General features: G+C 44.2%; 1 protein-coding gene across 1 annotated transcript in view; it reads left to right on the forward strand.

The window, feature by feature from the left end:
* Abcc4 (ATP binding cassette subfamily C member 4 (PEL blood group)) overlaps nucleotides 1-21,631 on the forward strand; it is a 221,304-nt gene that overhangs the window by 55,214 nt on the left and 144,459 nt on the right. The window contains exons 5-6 of the mRNA XM_070002734.1: nucleotides 19,166-19,255; nucleotides 20,921-21,084. Of these exons, the coding sequence (XP_069858835.1) occupies nucleotides 19,166-19,255; nucleotides 20,921-21,084 (254 nt within the window). The remainder of the gene's footprint in view (nucleotides 1-19,165; nucleotides 19,256-20,920; nucleotides 21,085-21,631) is intronic.

Raw genomic sequence — 21,631 nt, forward strand, 5'->3', positions numbered from 1 at the left:
AGCTTAATTTTTGAAAGATTGAATGCCAGTTTTAGTTCAATGAAGACTCTGCATCACCTTATAGATAGGCTGGACAATGTGAAATTGTTTTGGGTCCTCAAACCAGAAATTTCATATGGTTCAGTGGGATATGTCACCTGTGGGTCTATGGTTTGGATTCCTTTCTGAGGTCTTCAAGGGTTGTCAAAGTGAAACGGTGCTATTTTTGGAAATAAAATATCTTCCTTGAATGCCTAGGAAACTCTGGTTGTACTTTGTCTCCTAATGGTATAAATGACCTAGTAGTGCTATCAACATAGTATATGAAAAGGTTTTTCTTCTAAGTGTTCATGTCCATGATTTTTCTATTATACTTGGGATATGAACCAGATCTGGTTTTTTTTTTTTTTTGGGTCCGGTTGTGGGGCCTGAACTCTGAACTCTGGGCCTGGGCACTGTCCCTCAGCTCTTCAGCTCAAGGCTAGCGCTCTACCACTTGAGTCACAGCGCCACTTCCTGCTTTTTTTCTTTTTGTTTATGTGGTGCTGAGGAATCGAACCCAGGGCCTTAGGCATGCAAGGCAAGCACTCTACCACTGAGTCACCTTCCCAGCCCCTGGGTATCTTTTTTGAAAAGTTAATCTCATCAAGGACCAGTTGCTTAGGGCAGAACTAATTCTAGTTTGCTAGGGAAGAGAGTGAAAAGGAGCTCACTTTGTTTGTGGTCAGGAGTGGGAGTAACTCTGTCAGTATCTGTTTTCCTTTTTCAAAGGTGATCTCCACTCCTGCAGTGTAACTAGGAGTAGCCAGGGGTGACTTTCTATCTGCTCTGCCAGGCGGCCGGGAAGGGAAGATTGCAGCTCTGCTCCCAAATTGGGCTACGTATATATTGGATTCACAGAGGAAATCTTCAAACCCACACTGATGTCTACTTTCTACCCCCAGACATTCTTTAGGGTGTGTGTGTGTGTGTGTGTGTGTGTGTGTGTGTGTGTGTGTGTGTGTGTGTGTGTGTGTGTGTGTGTGTGTGTGTGTGTGTGTGTGTGTGTGTGTGTGTGTGTGTGTGTGTGTGTGTGTGTGTGTGTGTGTGTGTGTGTGTGTGTGTGTGTGTAAGTAAGTTCCATGTGATAAGATAGCTCTCAGCTTAGTTCTTTTTTCTTTTCTCTGCCCTCATTCCTCTCCTCCTTCTCCTCTCCCTTCCCCTTCCCCTCTCTCCTTTCCTTTCCTTCCCCTCCCCCTCCACTCTTTCCCCTTCTTTTCCCCCTCCCTCTCCTTTCCCTCTCCATTCTCTTCTTCCTTTTTGCTAGTGGTACTGGGATTTGAACTCTGGGCTTTTCAATTGTTACATAGAAGCTCTACCACTTGAGCCACACCTTCATTCACCTCCCCCACCCCCCACCTTTTCTACTTTAGTTATTTCAGATAGAGTCTAAACTCTAGAGCCTATACTTTTTGCCTCTTTCCTAGCTGGGATTATAATCATGTATCACCACATCTGGCTTGTTGAGATGGGTTCTTGAAAATTGCCCTAAATAATTGCCTTAAACTGATCTATACCTCCCAAGTAGCTAGGATTACAGGTGTGAGCCAACATGCCTGGCTTTTCTGCCTTACATGACTTATGATCAAGACTTCCCAGTGCATAGAGGTAGCATATGGTTACAGGTTGAGCTCTTCAGAAGTGAAAAACCTTTTGCAGGCACAAGTCTCAGTGTTGCTTGTCAGCCTTGAGTGTCATGGAACCTGGCTGAATCCTGTGTGGAGTTGTACCTATTGAGTTAATAATGCCTGATCCTTTGAGAAAGAATCTGTAGCCTGTCAGGCAGGACAGAGATGCAAGATGTAGATGGACTCTTCGAGCAGTCATCCCCAAGTCTCAGGCCTGACTTTGACATCTGCTAAATGAGAGGCTCATTTAGGTCTCAGAGCCTCTGTTTCCTGATCTTAGAAATGACAATAAAAATTCACTGTTTCATAGGAGTATTTATAAACCCTCCTTAGAACAACTTCTATGAAGAACATGATACAGAAGAGGCAAATTATTTAGGAGAGGGGTACTGGAGACTCAGGTCTCTGTAGTAAGGCTTACTTCTCCTCCTTGTAGCTGTTCACTTCAGGCAAACTGCTCTGAGCCTGGCCCTGTTCACTTGTCACATGAAAAAGATCACAGTGCTGTCTTGAATGTTTGTGCTGATGATTTTGTGAGTCAGTCTGGTGCTGGCATCCTGCTAGTGGCGGTTCAACATTGCTGTTGTCTTGGTTGTTGGCAATTAGTCACAGAAGGTTTGGAAATACCTAGTGAGGAGGATGGCAGCAAGGGGTCTCAACGGTGCCAAGCATGTGGGTTTCATGGTTTAGAGAAGGATCGAGTGCTTGGTGGATGTGTGGGAGGTCAGCCTAGAAAGGCCCTTTGGACCCAGATGGTGGAAGACCTTGATCATGAGCCAAAGGCAAGGGAGACTCATTGTTCGAGAGAAGGTAACCATGGAAGCTTTCTAGGAGGGAAATGAGCTGGGTAGTAATGTTGAAAAATATTATTGGTGATCTCCAGCCAAGGGTGACCATGACCTTGGGATTGAAGAGAGGTGCGGACCGGGAGGTGAAATGTGAGTCTCTTACAGACCACTCATTCATTCTGTCAGAGTTAACCATTTTACCCATAAGGGTCCCAAGCATTTAGTTCATACGAATAGCTCTTAACATCCAGCCAATGAGAGTTGTGAGCCACTGCAAGAAAGCATTGTCTCAATTTCATCTGATTCGGGTGCATTGGTCTAGTAATATGCAGAAATAAAGGTTGACTAAATAAACAAAATGACATTAGAAGCAATCCTTCACCTACCTGGTCATATTGCTGATAGATATGAACTGCAGTTTTAAGACCCCAGGCCCAAAGTTGTTGAGGGCTTAGTTCTCATTTTCCTAGGACAAGTTTGTAGTGTTTGTTTTAGAGGAAGGTTTCTTAACCTTAGCCCTCAATAAAACTGCAGGTTTACTATCACTATGACAGAATGCCTGGCAGAAATGGTGTAAGGGAGGGGAGGATTCAGTCCATTGTCCTGGGGAAGCTTGAGGAGGAGAGGACTGGTCTCCCCCTGGCTGGCAAGAGCCAGAGGAAGAAACAAGAAGGGACCAGGGACAAGACCTCCCAAGACCCAGTGCCCATCATTTGCCTACTTCCTGCAGCAAGCCTTACCCCCAGAAAGTGTCTAGAACCTTCCCCAACAGCACCACCACCCATCTAACATGTGAGCCTGTGGGAGACATTTGACGTTTAAACCACGACCCTTTTCTATGTCAGCCCGGATGATTCTTTGTGGTAGGATCCTACGCTGGCCTGGGCAGTATAGGATACTGAATGCCAGTATCGTCTCCTCTGAGGGTTTGTCTCTTACCCCCTGCTTATTATCCAGTGCCTGCAAGCATCTGCCTCATGGGTTTATCCCTTTCCTGGGTGGTTTATGGTAGTTTGTGAAGTGCCAGCTGGTCCACTCCGGGATCCTGCTCAGAGCAGCCCTCTCTCCCCTGGTTTAATAGCCTTCACGTCCGGTGGAGCTTAGGAGAGGTGTGTGCACAGTACAGGGTGTGGCCACCGGAACTGGAGGGCAGGCCTGTTTGCCATCTCTGCTGAGCAGGTAGTGAATGGGCGAGGGCGTATGCCAAGAGAAAACCTCAGGTTTCAGCTCAAGTCATATGTGTACCTAGGTTAAAAGCCCAGGCCTCTCTGCTAGAATTGCCCAGGAAAAGTCCCAGAAATGAGTATCATTAGTTTGTACCCTAAGGAACATTTGGGGTCAGCCCTAGTAGGGGACAGAAGGAGACAAGTCTGGGACATGGCTGGGGGTAGGGAGGATGGCCTCCTGGAAAGTGAAAGGTTAGCCAGGATCTCTGTATTCCTTTTTTTCTGGGGTACAGGCTGAAGATGTAGTTGATGCTTTATTTCTGTAATCTTTGATTTTAAAGCTTTTTTGCTAATCTGAAAAAATAAAAAAAGGTTCCCCCCATACCCCGACTATATTCTTTTAATATTCTCTAGGTTTAGAGTTTGGTAGTGGTGGTGATTTTCTTTCAAGTCTAAATGTCCATTAAACAATTTAAAATCCCAGTAGATTTCAGATTGCATGAAATTTATCATTCAAATCATTTTAGGCATCCAAGTGCATTCACATTATTACACAGCTATCACCACCTCCATCCCCAGAACTGTTTTCCTGTTACAGAAGTGGCTATTAAAGACTTTCTTCCCCATCCTCCACTCCCAGCCTCTGACCACCTCCGTTCTGTTTTCTAGCTCTATGAGGCTGACTGTTGTGAATAGGGCATTAGGCAATTGGATGTTTGCTTTGTCATTCACATATTGTCCTTGGGTCCCTTCAGTTTCTGGCTGGGTTGAGATCATTTGTTTACTCAAGGTCCACTGAGAAAATGGCAGTCGGTGCCCCCCACTCCCCTCCTGCCCTCAGCTATGAAGAGCTGTGCCCCAGGTTCCTGGTAAAGGAAAAGGTGAGTTCTAAAGATTCTCTTCCTGTGTGCTCCCTGTCCGAGCAAGGACCTGTCTTGCCTGTTTTGAAGTTTTCCTCTCCTCCTTTCTCCTCCCTTGGGGACCTATTAGCTGAAGGAACGGGGCCATTGTCTCCTAGAGGTAACAGCTGTTGGCCCACAGCTGCTCTTTGATAAGCCCGTCTTTCCACTCAGATCAGGGGAGGGCGGGGCTTAGAAGAAACATGGCCTAGAGTGGCCAGCACTGTGCACATACAGGTACTGCAGACTTTCCTTGTGCTGGTGTACTGGGGTGGGGCAGTGAGACCACTCAGCCTGCACTGAAAATGTAAAAGATTTTATTGAGTGAAAGTGCTGACACGTCAGGACCGCACCTGGAGTTGGGATCCCAGGAAACGGTCCCGAGTGCCAGCCCATATAGGCTTTTAAGCATTTTGGGCTAGGGCTGGGAAAGGGGAGGCTGGGTGTTGGTTTTAGCTAATGATTGTTATAAGAAATACACACCTGAAGTTTAAATTTCCTGCCAAGGTTTTGCTTGTGGGAAACAAGGGAATAGAACAAAGGGTGGTGATGGTCCACTGGGTGATGGCTCCCATTGCTCAGAAAACAGCAGAAGCAGAGTTACAGAGTGACAGGGTTATGGAGTTAGTTACAATTACAGTTACTAGCTAAAGTAATGAGTTACCAGGGAAGTCTTATTCACAGTACACTTACATTTATATCTTAAAATCATTCATTATCCATTTTACACAATCCAAGTCAAATATCATATTCCATCTTTACATCCTCCACCATATCATTCCCCCCTTTTGTTTTGTCAGGCGTCAAATCCTTGACTTCTGAGTATCCTTAGCTAGGGGCATATCTTGGGAACGCAGGACCATGAGTTTTACAGAACTAATACAGTCTTGGATATATTTAATTATGCATTTTAGTGTACAAGGTCCTTTACATATTTATTTATTTGCTACCAGTCCTGGAGCTTGAACTCAGGGCCTGAGTGCAGTCTCTGAGCTTTTACCCTCATGGCTGGTGCTCTACCATTTGAGCCACAGCCCCACTATTTTTTTCAATGTGTTTACCAGGCATGGTTCGGCTGTCTGGACTATTAAAATTATTATTAGAGGCCCTGCTAAGGTCGAGATAAAAGCCCTTAGCCATGGTTTCCAATCAAAGAAGCTTTGATACCAATTTGAGGATCGTCGCCGGTTCTCCTCACTGGCACACCGGTCCTCTCTTACTTTGGCTAAAGTATCTCTAATTATATCAGATGGGTTTGTATAAAAGCAGCAGGCCTTTCCTAAGGCCATGCATAAATCTTGTTTTATGAAAAGGAAGTCTAGTTCCCAGGCATTTTAGAGGATTACCTCTGTCAATGAGACTACTTGGCTTTTTAGCCAAGAACGCTTCTAAGACTACCTCAATGCTTAGTTCTCTGAGATTTTTATCTCAGAGATACCAAGGCTGGCATTCCCCATGCTGGGAATCCTGCAATTTCTACTCTCACCTGTAGTTGACCTAAAAGTGGGGGCTGCTGAATGGACTAAACCAGCGTCTAAGTTGAAATGGGCCTGCCCCACCATACAGATAGACATAAAGAATAGTTTCACACCAGTGCACCAATCCTGACTCTGTATATAAGTTCCATTTTAAGACATGCTCATACCATTTGCTACATACTTAAACTTGCTGGGGTTTGTCTTCTTCCCTTAATACTTTATTATTTAAAAGAAACCCCTTTTAAAAAAAATTTTTTTTCCCAAGGCTTTCTTATCCTCTTTCTTTACAATTTCTTGAGCTTCTTTGTGGCTACAGTTTAAAACTGCCCATTTCTCCATTGGCTCGTGGAACCAAGCTATCTCAGAGCTGCCTCAAGGTACCACTGGAGTGGAGAAACTTGCTAGATTTTAAGGCTGAGTGGCGCTGGGTCTCATTCCTCTTACTACCTCCACTAATAAAGATCTCTCCTTTACAGCCATTGTTGGTAGCTGCCTGGTAGGGGAAGGAGATGTAAGGGACACGGAACTCTGGATCACCCACAACCAGTGAGGCAGGGTCTAGCCTGGTGGGGTCTGTACTTTAACACACACCCAGGAGGAAGAAGGTCATTACCCTACCAGAGCCAAACTAGGCTGTGACTATAGAGTGGATTTCCAGTTCCCTATGCCTTGAAGTGCTTAAGGCAAGCTAGTGATGTTGCCTTGCCCTCAATATCCACTGTGGGAGTAATGGATATCACCAAAAGAATGTCCCACAAGATCTTAGTTTCAGGAGACTCAAAGCAGCTTTCCACCAGGAAGCAGTCGTGGGTGATGGAATCAGGTAGGAGTTTGGTCCACTCTTACCATGGTGGAGGTGGTCAGGGTGATGTAGATTTTCCCTCCAGACGACTGTTAGGCTGTCTTTGAATTTTACTCAGAAGGGTGGGCAGCTGCACCAGGGTCTCTCAGCGGCTCCAATGGATTGTCACACCTCATGTTGGGCTGTAAACTTCTACATAGACTGGTTAAAGATGCTTGACATAGGCTTGGCAGGCTGGTGTCCAGCTGGTCTTTAAGGCAACCTTTTAGGCAGTGGCCTGCGACAATTTACCAGGGTGACAACTCTTGTTTTAATGAGATATTCCTTTTGATAAGGCTAGGATTTTCTAGATAGACACAGAGGGCTTGGGCCTGTACCACTATTTCCCATGCCTCTTCCTTCTGTCTATTCTGCCTCATTTTTCCAAAACTGACTCCAGTCCCCTGACCCTAAAAAGGGATTGATGGGCGGCGGTCCATCTTCTGTAACTTCTTCAGGCTGACCAGGGGCACCGATTCTGCCTAGCCAGGAACCTATAATCTTAGTCTATTTTACCAAGGGGTTGTCAGGATTAGATGTCATTAAAAACAATATTTTACTCCAGACTATAAATTATATACAACACTTAACTTTTAGCAACTGCACAAACTTTTTCTTGGGCTATGGCAGTATAGCTTGTTCAATACCCCAGTCTGCAAAAGCATTTTTCTGGCTGGTTGGGGAACCTGATCTCCTGTGACTCCTCCAACAATGCCTAAATTATTTCTGTAGGTTTTTAAACAGATCTCAATAGGGACACAATCCCAGGTCCACAGAACTCTTCCTTTCCTGAACAAATGAATCCATGTGGCTGGTGCCTGCCCCAAATTCACTGCCCATTAGGGCTTTAAGCAGATAGGGGGGGGGGGTTGGGATTTAAACTACCCCATTTGACAACTGTAACTTATCCACTATCATAGATGACTGGCAAGTTTCTGCAGTTATGAAGTAGACAAACAAGGGCATTAGAAGGCATTCTTGCAAACTATCTTCCCATGACTTCCCGGCGTGGATCAATTTTTGAAGGGCCATGCACAAATGACTCCAGGATCTGACACCACTTCTGCCATCCAAGCAGTGGCTTACGGCCTCAGGATGCTCCATCATTTGTCAGGGTCCCAGGATAAATGCACCCTTGGCATTTTCCTTGGTCGGTGGCTGGACTTGAACTCAGGGTTTGAGCATTGTCCCTTAACACTTCAGCTCAAGGCTAGCACTCTGCCACTTTGAGCTCCAAAGCTTTTCCAGTACTCTGCTGGTGGATTTTATTTTTTGCTGGTCCTGGAGTTTGAACTCTGGGCTTGGGTACTGTCTTTGAGCTCCTTTTTGCTCAAGGTTAGCACCCTACCACCTGAGCTCACAGCATGACTTCCAGTTTTTTTGTGTGTGATTAATTGGAGATAAGAGGCTCATGGATGGCTGGGCACCAGTGGCTCACGCCTGTAATCCTAGCTACTCAGGAGGCTGAGTTCTGAGGAGCATGATTCAAAGCCAGCCTGAGCAGGAAAGTCTTAGACTCATCTCTAATTAACTACTAGAGGGGCTGGGAAGGTGGCTCAGTGGTAGAGCGCTTGCCTTGCATGCCTGAGGCCCTGGGTTCGATTCCTCAGCACCACATAAGCAAAAAGAAAAAAGCTGGAAGTGGCGCTGTGGCTCAAGTGGTAGAGTGCTAGCCTTGAGCTGAAGAGCTGAGGGACAGCGCCTAGACCCAGAGTTCAGGCCCCACAACCGGACCCCCCCAAAAAAATTAACTACTAGAAAACTGGAAGTGGCGCTGTGGCTCAAGTGGTAGAGCGCTTACTTTGAGCTGAAGAGTGCATGCACCCAAGCCCAGAGTTTAAGCCCCATGACCGACCAAAAAAAGTCTCATGGGCTCTCCTGTCTAGGCTAGTTTTGAACTGAGATCCTCAGATCTTAGCCTCATGAGTAGCTGGTGCCCAGCTAGTTGTTCAGACTTTATAGACAAAATAATTATGAAAATAGTTGTTAAAGAAAACATAGCACTGGCTTCACCATAAACTTTTATGACAAAACATGTTAGCTTTGAGAAGATACACCAGAAATGTTTTTATTTGTATATTTTGTGGGGAGACAGGTGTATTATAGTTTGAACTCAGGGCCTCAGATTTTGCTAAGCAGGTGGTGTACTGCTGATTCATACCTTCAGTCTTCTTTTGTCTTTGCACTAGTTATCTAGATTTTTTTTTTTTTTTTGGTTGGTTGTGGGCCTAGGCACTGTCCCTGAGCTCTTCAGCTCAAGGTGAGCACTCTACAACTTGAACCACAGTACCACTTCCATTTTTCTGATGGTAAATTGGTGGTAAGAGTCTCAGGGACATTCCTGCCCCGGCTGGCTTTAAACTGTGATACTCAGATCTCAGCCTCTCCTGAGTAGCTAGGATTACAGGCACGAGCCACTGGCGCCTGGCATTTAAAAAATTTTTTTTTGAGATAGGATTTTTCTTCTTGCCCAGACATACGTTTGTACTGTAATCCTCCTATTTTAGCTTGTTGCCGTAGCTGGGATGGCATGTGTCAACTGCCACATGCAGTTTCTTACATTGAGATGAAGTCTTGCTGACTTTTCTGCCTGGTCTGTTCTGGAACTGTAATCTTCCTAATCTTAGCCTCCTACATAGTTAGGATAACAGACCTGTAAGCAAGTGCCTGGCTTGTTGATATTTTTCTGTTTTATTTTAGAAACAAAACAGATAATAGAAATTTGGTTCTTTGCCCTTGTCTAAGAGGTGCATACTGTTTATACTGTTTATATTGTTCTCAAGGCTACCTTTTCTCCCCTCTCATAGGCTTTTGGTCTCAATGTTTTTTTTTATTGTGAAAATTTGTTTTGTTTTTAAGCTTTACCACAACTGCTACATCTCACACAGCCCTGTTTCTTCTCTTGGCTGGTAAACCAGTCAGATGCAGCTTCTCATTCAAACAAAGAAATTGAGGATAGAAGGTCTGCGGCTGGGAGTCCTTCAGTCATGCAATGAGGATCGGACCCTAGTTGGAATGGACTACCATCAAATTTTGGGTCTTGTTTTCCTCATGGGTAGTCGTAGACAATGCTGCTTAAAGTGTAATAATCCTTGCAAAGCGTCTTGATTCCTTCTATAACTAGGTCTTTGAAAATGATCCCCAGAATTAGGAACATTCTGGGGCTTGTGAGAAGGAGTAGTGTTTGCTTCCAGCTTGTCACCAGCAAACTGTTGAGACTCTGTAGCGTTTTCCAGCAAGGCTAGGTTGTGGGGACCTGGCCACCCTCTGCTTTACAGGGACATGGGAGAGGCCAGCCTCAGAGACTCAGGGTGGCCTTGAAACAGCCTTTCCTGTGGTTCTCTGAGGGGGTGAGGTGAGGGACTGCAAAGAATCCTTCTGATCATTTCAGCTCTACTGGACTTCCAGAAGTGGCCAGTGCCAGATTCTCATCCTGATCTCAAACATATACCATGGGATCTCCCCCTCCCCTGCATGGAAGGATTTTTGAGGTCTTCATTGTGGCCCAAGGGCTCAACAGGGCTCTCTCATATTTTTGTGATGTAATGGAAATGTTTCTGGGAACTGAAAAGCTGTGGGTACCTTGAGGAGGCAAATGCCACATCCTCCTTTCTCTACAGGTCTGCCAGCTCATGGGCCAGCTGTGGAAAATCAGGCAAAACCAAAACAAAGCAACACAAAAGACGGCACCTCCTCCCCGCCCCCCCCCCCCCCCGCCCCCCCCCTCACCTGGCCTAAGGCAGCAGAACTGACGGATTATGGAGAGTGATTTTTGTGTTTATTTGGTTTTTCATTTCCTGGATTCTCTTTCCTTTCTGTGGAGTCACAGAGGGTTCATGGGGACGGGGGGCGGGGGTGCCTTGTCCCGCCCCGGCCAGTCCCCCCTCATGTTCATGGGGAGGAGGATTTGAGGGGCTGTTCCTCAACCTCCCCTCAGAAGCAGCCGGGAATGTCCTTAGATTATTCAGTCTTGAAGCAGGCATGGTGGCATTACTAAGCAACTCTGACCAACAGTATTGGAAAAATACAGGCAATTTTCTGCTCCAGCGAGCTAGGCATACTCATCATACTTCTCCGCTGCGGTCATGGCCAGGTTACCTGGATGCTGAGTTTCTGATGCTCCACTCAGGGATAGGCCATGAACCAGGAAGTAAGACCAAACACCCTAAGTCCTATAGGTGTTTTCTCAGAGCCTGTTTACCCTGACGCTTCCAACTTTTTGGTGGTTGATGGGCGATAAGAGTCTCACGGACTTTCCTATTCAGGCTGGCTCTGAACGGAGATCCTCAGATCTCAGCCTCCTGAGTAGTTAGGATTATAGGTGTGAGCCACTGATGCCCATTGAAGCCATTTGAGTCTAGAAACAGTAGTAAGCTGTAGAAAAAAATCTGAAGGGACAGCTGAGGGCCAGCCTGACAGCAAGGGGCAGGGTGCCAAGTTAAGGGGTACTTCAGGAGGAACCCCCCCACACAGAGGGCTGCTGGCACAGGTAAGATGGAGCAGATGATTGGGAATCTACATTGGGAAGATAAGCTACAGTTTGCATGATCTGGATTAACCAGGCTATTAGTAGTTTTTGAAGATTTTCTACCAAGATGGAAATTGGCTTTTCTGAGGAAGGAATAATTTGCACTGGCGTGGGAGACTGAACTTCTACACATGATGGTGATATCCGTGTGCACACACATGGGTTCTAGGTTTCAGCGTTATTGATTGAAATGACTGGGAAAGAACAAGTTGTTTATTTCTCAGATGAGTGAGCAATGCTACTTTATGTTTAAGATGGGATTCAATTGATGTTGTGGTGAGGTAGGAGTCCTGTCTTCATCCTGGGTGTATTATATTGCCACCCCAGCAGTAGCCAGTCTTAGCACAGACTCATCCTCTTGGCAGAGTTTGCATCCCACCGTTCATGACCTTGCTCTGAAATGGACACTTAAATTTCAGTGCAGCCCATAATTGGATATTTGAAATGCTTTCTCATTTCTAGGTATTATACAAGTTGTATAGTGGATCAGACTAAAGCCTTTCTTTGTTGGCCTTGGGGCTTGAATTCAAGGCCTGGATTCTGTCCCTGAGCTTCTTTTGGCTCAAGGCTAGCACTCTACCACTAGAGCCACAGTGCCATTTCTGATTTTTTTTTTCTGGGTAGTATATTGGAGAGAAGAGTCTCTGAGACTTTTCTGCCTGGCCTGGCTTTGGACTGCGATCCTGAGATCTCAGCCTTCTGAGTAGCTAGGATTATCAGCATGAGCCATCAGCACTCACCTAAGCCAAATCTTTTTATAGTGGTTAAGAAGAGTAAAGCTACAACTTCAAGCTTTTTTTTTGGGAGGGGGGGGTAGGACCAGTGCCATGGTTTATTGGTACCAGAACAGGGGCCTGAATTCGGGTCTCCACTTTTGCTCATCTTTTTTGTACGTGGCTGATGCTCTACCACCTGAGCCACACCTCTGTCTAGCATTTTGCTGGTTATAGAGGATGGACTCTCTGAGGACTTTGGCTGGTTGGCCCAAACGGAAACGTCTAAAAAGCAAAATAAATCTTTCTTCTTAGGTTGTCTGTCACTTGATGTCAGGAAGGTGTCCTGGATTTGTAGTTGGAGCTATTCCTGCCCTGCCCCCTTCTACCACAGCCCAAGAGGCAGGAAAGAGGGAGGGAGCAGGATCTAAGACAGGTGACAGAAGTCTGTGGTCCTGGCCGGCCAGGGCTGCCCCTGCTGCCCTCTGGGACAAGTGTCCAGTCCCTGGTGCATGGGTATTCCAGGAAGGAGCACCAAGGGTGGGCAGGGCTGGAGGTGTGCCTTCTGCCCAGGACATCCCCACCGCTGGCGAAGTTGGCCAGCACCCGCTTTTGATAGGCCAAGTTAATTCCCAATGAGTTATTAACTATTTACATTTTCTCCCCAGAGGTAAGAGATAATACTACACTCTCATCTAGACTGGGTATTTTATCTGCGTGTGTGTGTGTGTGTGTGTGTGTGTGTGTGTGTGTGTGTGTGTGTGTGTGTGTGTGTGTGTGTGTGTGTGTGTGTGTGTGTGTGTGTGTGTGTGTGTGTGTGTGCGCGCGTGCATGTGCATGTGTTAGAGATTTTAAAAAATATTTTATTTTATTTTTTTGTCAGTTGTGAGGCCTGAACTCTAGGCCTGGGTGCTGTCCCTCAGCTCTTCAGTGGTAGGCTAGCGCTCTACCACTTGAGCCACAGTGCCACTTCCGGCTTTTTCTGCTTATGTGGTGCTGAGGAATTGAACTCAGGGCCTCTTGCATGTGAGGCAAGCACTCTACCACTGAGGCACCTTCCCAGTCCCGTAAAATATATATTTTAAAAGAAACACTGTTGTTGATTTCACCAATTTCATAAGAAAAACATAATATTGCTTTGTTATTTTAACTTGCATGGTATTTAGTAATTATTAATTTGAGGACTCGTATATATTCTGTAGCCATCTGTGATGGTATTGTGAACTTCCTGGTACTTGTTATTTTACATCGTTAACTCTCCTAATTCTTGATTTTCAGGTGATCTTGATTTACTAGTTTTAGCTCTGGCATATATTGTTCAGGTATTAACCTCAGTTTGCTCTGCTTGCCTTCTGTTGTTCTTATGGGAGAAATTACCTTGCTTTTCACAAGAAAAACAAATCCAACTAGTAAGAGCAAATCGTTTGGTATATGACAGGACGTTTGTATAAGCTGCTTGTAGGCTTCCTACAGCAGTCTGCCTGTATGGTAATTATGAAGGGCCTTTGAATGATATTATGAACGTCCAAAAGGCTTTGTGCCAGAACAAAAGGTTCCCATTCCCTCATTTTCTTCCTTTTAGTATGGAATACTTAAAGCCATGTTTTCCTCTGAAAGGTTTATTTCAGATGTATCCCACCAATTAGGATATAGGGTATTTCTTAATTGCCATTTATTTAAAAGTACTTCCAGTTTCCCTCAAAATATCTTTTGGTTATTAAAGATACGTTGTTGTCTTCCAAATATTTGGGCTTTCAGAGTTCTTGTGGGTTTTTCATTTAATTCTGTTGCCACTAGAGAGAGTCTCTGTGACACTTTTATGTACAGAAATACAGCCAGACTTGTGCTCTGTCTCAACAGAAGGTCCCTTTGCTCAAATTTCCATGTGTCTTTGAAAAACTGTCCTTTCATTGTTGGGTGTGGGTTCCATAAAGGTCAGATTAGTTTGGTTACTAGTTTAACTCTTGCGTGCACTTACTCCCTTTTGTTTACTTAATCAGTTATTGAGAGAAGAGTGTTAATATGCAGCTGTGTTTGTGAAGTTGTGTTTTTCCCTTTCAGCTCTGTTTTCTGATTAGGTCCTTGCATAAGAGTGATGAATTGACTCCCTTGTCATCGTCATTATATCATATCCTCTCGATCTCTGGTAATTAGTCTTCATCCTACAGTCTACACTGCAACAATGGCAGCAACTACCCCAGCTTTCTTGTGCTGTGGTTGGAATGGCATGTCTTTCCTATGCTTTTACTTCAAACTTGGCATTGTACTTCAAGTGAATCTCTGGTATTCTGCATGTATGCTTCATTTTGAGTGTTTTTTTTACTTGGATTTTCTTGTGGGGGCAATACTCAGGGCCTCCCACTGGCTAGACAATTGCTGGATCACTTGAGACCCACACCCCCCAGTCCTGATTGCTTTAGTTACTTTATAGGTAATATATTATGCTTTTTACCAAGTACAGCCTTATACCACGCTCAGATCATGATTCTTCTTCCACTGCCTCTCACATAGCTGGATTAAAGGCATGTTGACACCTATTATGCTCAGCTTGTTCTTTGAGATAGGATGTCCCTGACTTTTTTGTCCTGGGATAGCTTTGAATTTTGATCCTCATGCAATTATAGGTTTAAGCCAACATACTTGGCTCATGGAATTATTGGTCTGTTTACATATAGTATGAATATTGATGTGGTTAGGTTTATGCCTTTCTTCTTGCTATTTATTTTCTTATTAATTTTTGGTCTTTTTTTCTCCTTTCTTGCTTTTATCTTGATTACTTAAAATGTATTTTGTAACTGTTCCCTCCCTCCCTCCCTCCCTTCCCTCCCTCCCTTTCTTCCTTCCTTCCTTCCTTTCTTCCTTTCCCCCTTTCTCTCTCTCTCTTTCTCTTTCCCCCTCTCTTCCTTTCTTTCCTTTCTTCTTTTCTTCTCTTCTCTTTTCTTTTTCCTCAATTTCTTTTGTCCACCAGATCTTGGGGCCTGAATTCAGGGCTTGGATGCTATCCCTGAATTTTTTGCTCAAGGCTAGCATCCTACCAATTGGAGTCTCAGCTCCACTTCTGGCTTTTTGATGGTTAATTGGAGAGAAGAGTCTCAGGAACTTTCCTGCTTGAGCTGGCTTTGAACCTGGATCCCCATATCTCAGCCTCCTGAGTAGCTAGGATTACAGGCAAGAGCCACCAGCACTTGGCCCATTTAAATTTTTAATTGTGTTTTTTAGTAATATCTCTGTTTCTATTTTAATGTAGCCTTAGAATTTAAAATAGCTGTTTTTAGCTTATTATTGTCTTAGTATTTCTATTAGTGCAGTATTTCTATTTACTTTTTGGTGGTAGCATGCAATAGTAAAATTCTATTACTTGTCTCTAAACTTGGTGTGAAGAGACTGTATTTTGTTAGGTTTTTAAGAATCTGCACATGTCTTCATGGCCACATTTTTTTTTTTTTTTAGTGGAGTCCTTGTGTCAAAATATATCCAGACTTGTCTTCTGTCGCTGGCATCTCTGTCATTGGTCCCTTGTTCTGATGAGCCAACTGTCACCTTTTTCCCTATTCCCCGAGATAGATTGTTTTTCTCAGGCTGTTTTCAAGACTTACCTTTTTTTTTTTTTTTTTTTTGGGTGGTGGTAGCCAGTTACTCTTTACTGCTGAGCCACAGCTCCAGACCTGTTTTTTGCCTGTTACTTTTGAGATAGGGTCTTGCTTCCTGCTCACATGTGTGCCTCCCACTCTCCACCTGTGTTAGGCAAGGTGTCTCATGAACTTTTCTGCCCAGGCTGACTAGGAGCTGTCCTATGTCCATGATTAACCCACTGTCAGGTAGGATTACAGGTGTGAGCCACCAACTCCCAGCAAGACTTTCTCTTTACTTTTTGGTTTCCCACAATTTTATCGTGATGTACCCTGTCCAGCACAGATCATTTGCTTTTTAATCCTTCTTGGTTGTTAGGTATGTAAATTAACATTTCTACCACATTTAGGGGAATTACAGTCATTCTATGTGTGTGTGTGTGTGTGTGTGTCTGTCTGACTGTCTCTGTGTATCTGCCTTTCTCTTTCTCTGTTCATTTGTGTGTGTACTGGAGACCAAATTCTGGGCCATGTACACTTGTGTGTGCTTAGGCAAGTACCATACCCTTGGTTCTCCAGACTTTATTTCTGATATATTTTCCTCCCACCATGTTCCTCCTTTCTCTTCCAGAATCTAATCTATGTGTACCATTCATTGATTTATATTCTCCCATACAAGTCTCATGCTTTCTTCTTTTTCTATATTGTTATTGTAGAGTTATACAGAGGGGTTACTGAATGAGGTAATGAGTAATGAGTATAATTCTTTTTTAACCATGTCTCCCCTTCCCTTGTTCTCTTTCATGCTTTTCTTCTTGTTCTTCAGCCTTGGTCCCCTCCACCTTCTGTTTGCTCTTCACATCCTAACTTACAGAAATAAGGATTTGTGACTCTGGGAATGGATCACGGGAAATAATCTGTTATTGATGTAACTGGTGAATTTTTCATTTCAGATATTGTACTGATCAATTGCAGTATTTGTTTCTATCGACTTTTCCCCCTTCGATTATGGGTTGAGTGGTACCTTATAGGAAGTCTGGATTAAAGAGGGTGGAGTTTTGTTTTTGAGATTGATATTATTAGAATTAGTTTTTGAGTTTTTTTGGTCAGTCGTGGGACTTGAACTATGGGCTTGGGCACTGTCCCTGTGTTCTTCAGCTCAAGGAGAGTGTTCTACTGCTTGAGCCACAGCGCCACTTCTGATTTTCTAGTGGTTTATTGGAGATAAGAGTCTTATGGACTTTCCTGCCCAGGCTGGCATTGAACTGGGATCCTCAGATCTTGGCCTCCTGAGTAGCTAGGATTACAGGTGTGAGCCACTGATACAAGGCTTATCAGAATTAATTTGTCTCTCTCTCTCTCTCTCTCTCTCAATCATATGGGAGTTCTTTCCATTTTGAGCTTAGTCCAAAGGCTGGCTGTAATTCTTGAATGAGATCTTCACGACTCCTACATGACTTTCCTGGTGTCCCAATTGAAACCTGAAATCCTTATAATGACCCCTCTTCCATAGTTAAGTAGAATGCTGGTGTCCCATGTCCCCCACTCCCCACCCCCGATCCCCAGGCCACCAGGATCTTCCTGTGACCCTCTATCTCATGGAGACTTGCCCTGAGCATGGACAGTGACTCCATTGGTCAAGCACATTTCACAAATCCCCACAGCATTTCCTTTGGCCTCTCCTTTGCTGCTGTGGTCTGCGGATTCCCATTGCTTCTACTATGTGGAGCAGCCATCCATGTCTTCTTCTGCTCAGGGAAATGAGTTCTGCTTGGGCAGAAAAAGCCTTCAGGCCAAGCAGCAAGCTCGGTTCTTCATTGCCTGCGGTCAGTGTCTGAGGACAGCTGCTTCCTGTGCAGTGTCCGGGTTTGACAGTTGCACCAGAGAGGGCGGCAGCGTCAATTATTCTGTCTGTTCTCTTGTGGTTAGGAACAGAAGTCTGGGACTTCGTCTTCCTCATTAACAATATTAAAAGCACTTTACCAGTTTATGTTTCTGATCCTATCTGGACTACAACTGATTTTTCTATCAACACAGCCTTAATTTCTGTGGTCACTTCAAAGGGTTTTTCGTTAACATCTCTTAGTTCTGCTGTAAACCCACGTGTCTGAGCTTCCTGAGTCTGGCCTTTTATCCACCACAGCACCGACTCCCTGTTGATTGGCTGCCCTGGGAGCCACTGGGATGTCGTCTTTTGTCGACTGTAGATTGCCATCAGTGCCCACCCTGCTCTTAACTCACGACAGTGCGCATAACTCAAATTGGGTTCTGAGGCTTACCTTCTCTCTCTTTTTGTCTCTTATATTTCTACCCATCTTCCTTCCCTCCCTCCTTCCCCCTCTCTGATCAGTTACAAGATCAAAGCTTGAGGTGTGTTGTTGGGCCTTGTTTTAACTATTGAAATGAGATATGGGGTATCTTCTCCTTTGGAATTTGCAGTGCAAATATGTGTAAAGTCAATGTGACATACACATGGATCTTGAATCACTGGTGTTGTGTCTGTATGTCCCATTGGCTTTACACATATTTTCTCATAGCTTCTAATGACTCCGGCATAGTAAGTCGTTTCTCTTCTAAGTTGCAGCCCATATACATACACGCTCCATCTTCTTATTTATTTGGTGATGGATTTGCTTATGTCTCTTGACCTCATGACAGTCTTATGTTATCTGTTGCTTGGACTCTATGGCCCAGCCTCTCATTCTTCTTCCTTCCAGGATTCTTCTGGCCAATCATTCCCATAGTTTAACTTTTCTATAGTTGAGTTTCTAACTCATGCTAAACAAAACATAAAACATCCATTTACAGATCCTACTAGCTTCAGGTCACTAGCTGCTTCCTAATCTTCCTTACCAGCCAGTTGTTGGATCCTCTTTACTTGGTTGCCTCCACATTTCCCTTCTTGGTGCTTCCTGGAACTGTACCTTCCAGCCACAGTACCCTTCCTTTCTCTGAACCATGCAAGGCCCCTCCTTCCTATGGGGAGAAAGACACAGGCCTCCCCAGGTCTCCAGGCTGCTGGACTACTTAGCTTCTTCACACTGAATTATGGCTCTATGTGCTCATGTCTGGTCCTGTTTCTGCAGATAGAAGGCTGTTAGTGACTCTCCTATGTTATCATAGGACCTCTTGTGTCCTCCACTTGGTTGTAACTACTTGTCATTTCTCTCCTATTAGGACCCTTTGGGGCTCATTTTCATTTATAGAATGTTTGAATGGCTTTTCAGAGAATTAATGATTGCCTCTAGATGTATAATTCCAGTCCTATAGCTGTATTCCTTTGGCTACCTGCCTGATCATTTCTGACTCAGCCCAACTTACTATGGGTCCTTTGGTATAAACTGACATCCTTTTGTACATGGCCTTACTCACAGTCAGTAAAAAACAAGGTGGAGACTTTTCTTCTTTTCTTCCCAGTGCTGATTCTCGGAGCAGCTGACCTCAGTCTCTTCAGCCTTTCTAAGAAGATGTGGGCTTTGCTATGTGATGTTATGCATTCCAGTCTGCATGCAGTTCTCATTTCTCCTTTTCTTTCAGGCACTGCGTCTTAGTAACCTGGCTATGGGGAAGACAACCACGGGCCAGATCGTCAACCTGCTGTCCAACGATGTGAACAAATTCGATCACGTAGGTTGCTCCCTAGTGGTTCCTTTTTAGCATATTTCCACCCCTCCCCCCTTTTTTTTTAATAGATAAGGATTCTTTTTTTTCAATCTGTATTTACTTAAAAACAAACAAACAAACCCAAAAACTTCCAATGGTTGTTAAGGGATTACAATTTAACATGGCCTTTGTGTACAATAAACTACCTTGGTCAGAATCGCCCTTACCTTTCTCTCCACTCTAATTCCTTCCCCCACTGGTCATACCAAGTTTTCCATTTCCTTTTCCCCATATGTACATGAAGTATTACGACTATTTATCCACTATTACCTTTTTCATTGATTTTTATTTGAGGACATAGGCCAGCCATTGCACTTCGGTGTGCAGTTGTAGATGTAGTAATTCCATGGTTATTCTGTAGCTTTGATATTTAGTTTTTCTGATGTTATGTAGAATATCAGAACCGTCCTCTACTGCTTCTTCCTAACTTAGCATGTGTGGTGATGGGGTCTTGGCTAATTGTCTTATTATTATTATTATTATTATTTTCTTTCCTTTGGTAGTACTGAGGATTGAATTTAGGACTGGTAGGTGCTAAGTTTGTAGGCAGGTGCTCTGCCACTTTGAGCCATTCCTTGAGCTCTTTTTTGTGATTGTTTTCCTAGTAGGGTCTCGCTTTTTTTCCCAGGCTTGGTTGGACCATCGTCCACCAATTTATGCTTCCTGAATGATAACAGGCATGTGACACCAGGCCCAGCTTTTTATTGGTTGAGATGGGGGTCTTCATCTTAGCCTTCTAAAGAACTAGGATTATGGATATGTTATAACACCTGACTATCCTTTTCTAAAGAGTAAACATCTAACAGGTAAAGGTTGTTTTTTTTTTTTTCTCAGTATTGTGCCTAACATAGAGAAACCCTTTGATTAAACAATGCTAACTGGTGGTTACTAATAGAAATAAAATATTTTCCTAATGTACTATGTTGTTTTTTGTTTTTTGGTTTTTTTTGTGGGGGGGCTTATGTTTGAACTCAGGACCTGGATACTGTCTCTTACCTCTTTGTTCAAGGCTGGCATTCTACTACTTAACTTAGAGGTCCACTTCTGGCTTTTTGGTGGCTGATTGAAGATAAGAGTATCACAGACTTTCCTGCCCAGGTTGACTTCAAACTGCAATGCTCATCATCTCAGCCTCCTGAGATGCTAGGATTACAGGTGTGAGCCACCAGCGCACTACCTCCCTTTTTGATACTTTGATGTATCCACTGCTGGTTGGATCTGCATTGCACCAGGGCCACTTTTTCAATTACTCATTTGAATACAAACTAAGGTCCCTACTCAGTGTCACATACTTAGCTGTGGAGCACCCAAAGGCTGTGGTAAGCATTGTAGTAGAGCTTTCCCTAAGGTCCTGGGGGCTCCTGGTGACCCAGGGCTCAGTTTTGAGGCAGAGAACATTCTGAGAAGTGCTGGGCTCATCTGTGAGATAGAGGTCTATGCCAGCACTGGCTGTGGGTCCTGGCATGCAGAATCAAAGCCGCCCTTTTGCTGTGCCAGGGCTGTGGTGTAGACTCTTGCATTTCTGACCCTTTCTGTTGACTTCTCCTCTGTTCTGTTGAAGCCGTTCTCTTTGCTCCTCCTAGTTTTATTCTACATACTCACAAGAATGCGTCGTCCTTTTCTTTGAAGGTGACAATCTTCTTACACTTCCTCTGGGCTGGCCCGCTGCAGGCCATCGCGGTGACCGCCCTGCTGTGGATGGAGATAGGAATATCGTGTCTCGCTGGGATGGCGGTTCTGATTGTTCTTTTGCCTTTGCAAAGCTGCATTGGGAAGTTGTTTTCATCTCTGAGGTAAGAGAAAGGCTGGTGTGACAAAAAAAAATCCAACAAAAAAACCCATGGCCAATATATTTGCTTAAGCCAACTCTCTGCCTGATGCTTTGGTTCAGAGAGACAAGAAATGCCTTTTATTATCTCTTCTTGAAATGCCTTTTATTATCTCTTCTTTGCATATACTACAGGCTTTTCAGGCTTAGCCATTGGAGCTCTGTTCGTGAGCTGAAAGCCAGTCTTAGAGGGGAAAGGTGAAGAATTTGCTGGCTGCTGTCAGCTTCATTTTCAGGCACCTGTGGTCTTAGTCAGCAGAGTGTCTGTAAGCAGAAGTTACCTTGGTAGAGTTATTGACACATATGTTAAATATTAATAAAATCAGATATTTTAGAGGCTTAATTCTAACTGCATTGGCTTTTCCTGAGCTCGCGATGGGACTGTTTCATGCATGTATACACTTGTGTGTTCCTTTTAATTCAGTGTTTCCAGTAAATTCTAAGTTCCCCAAGGGCAGGGGTCAGTCCATCAGGCACTGGTGGCTCATTCCTGTAATCCTAGCTACTCAAGA

The sequence above is a fragment of the Dipodomys merriami genome, unplaced genomic scaffold, assembly GCF_024711535.1.
Source record: "Dipodomys merriami isolate MVZ:Mamm:240054 unplaced genomic scaffold, mDipMer1.0.p SCAF_6, whole genome shotgun sequence".
Lineage (NCBI taxonomy): Eukaryota > Metazoa > Chordata > Mammalia > Rodentia > Heteromyidae > Dipodomys > Dipodomys merriami.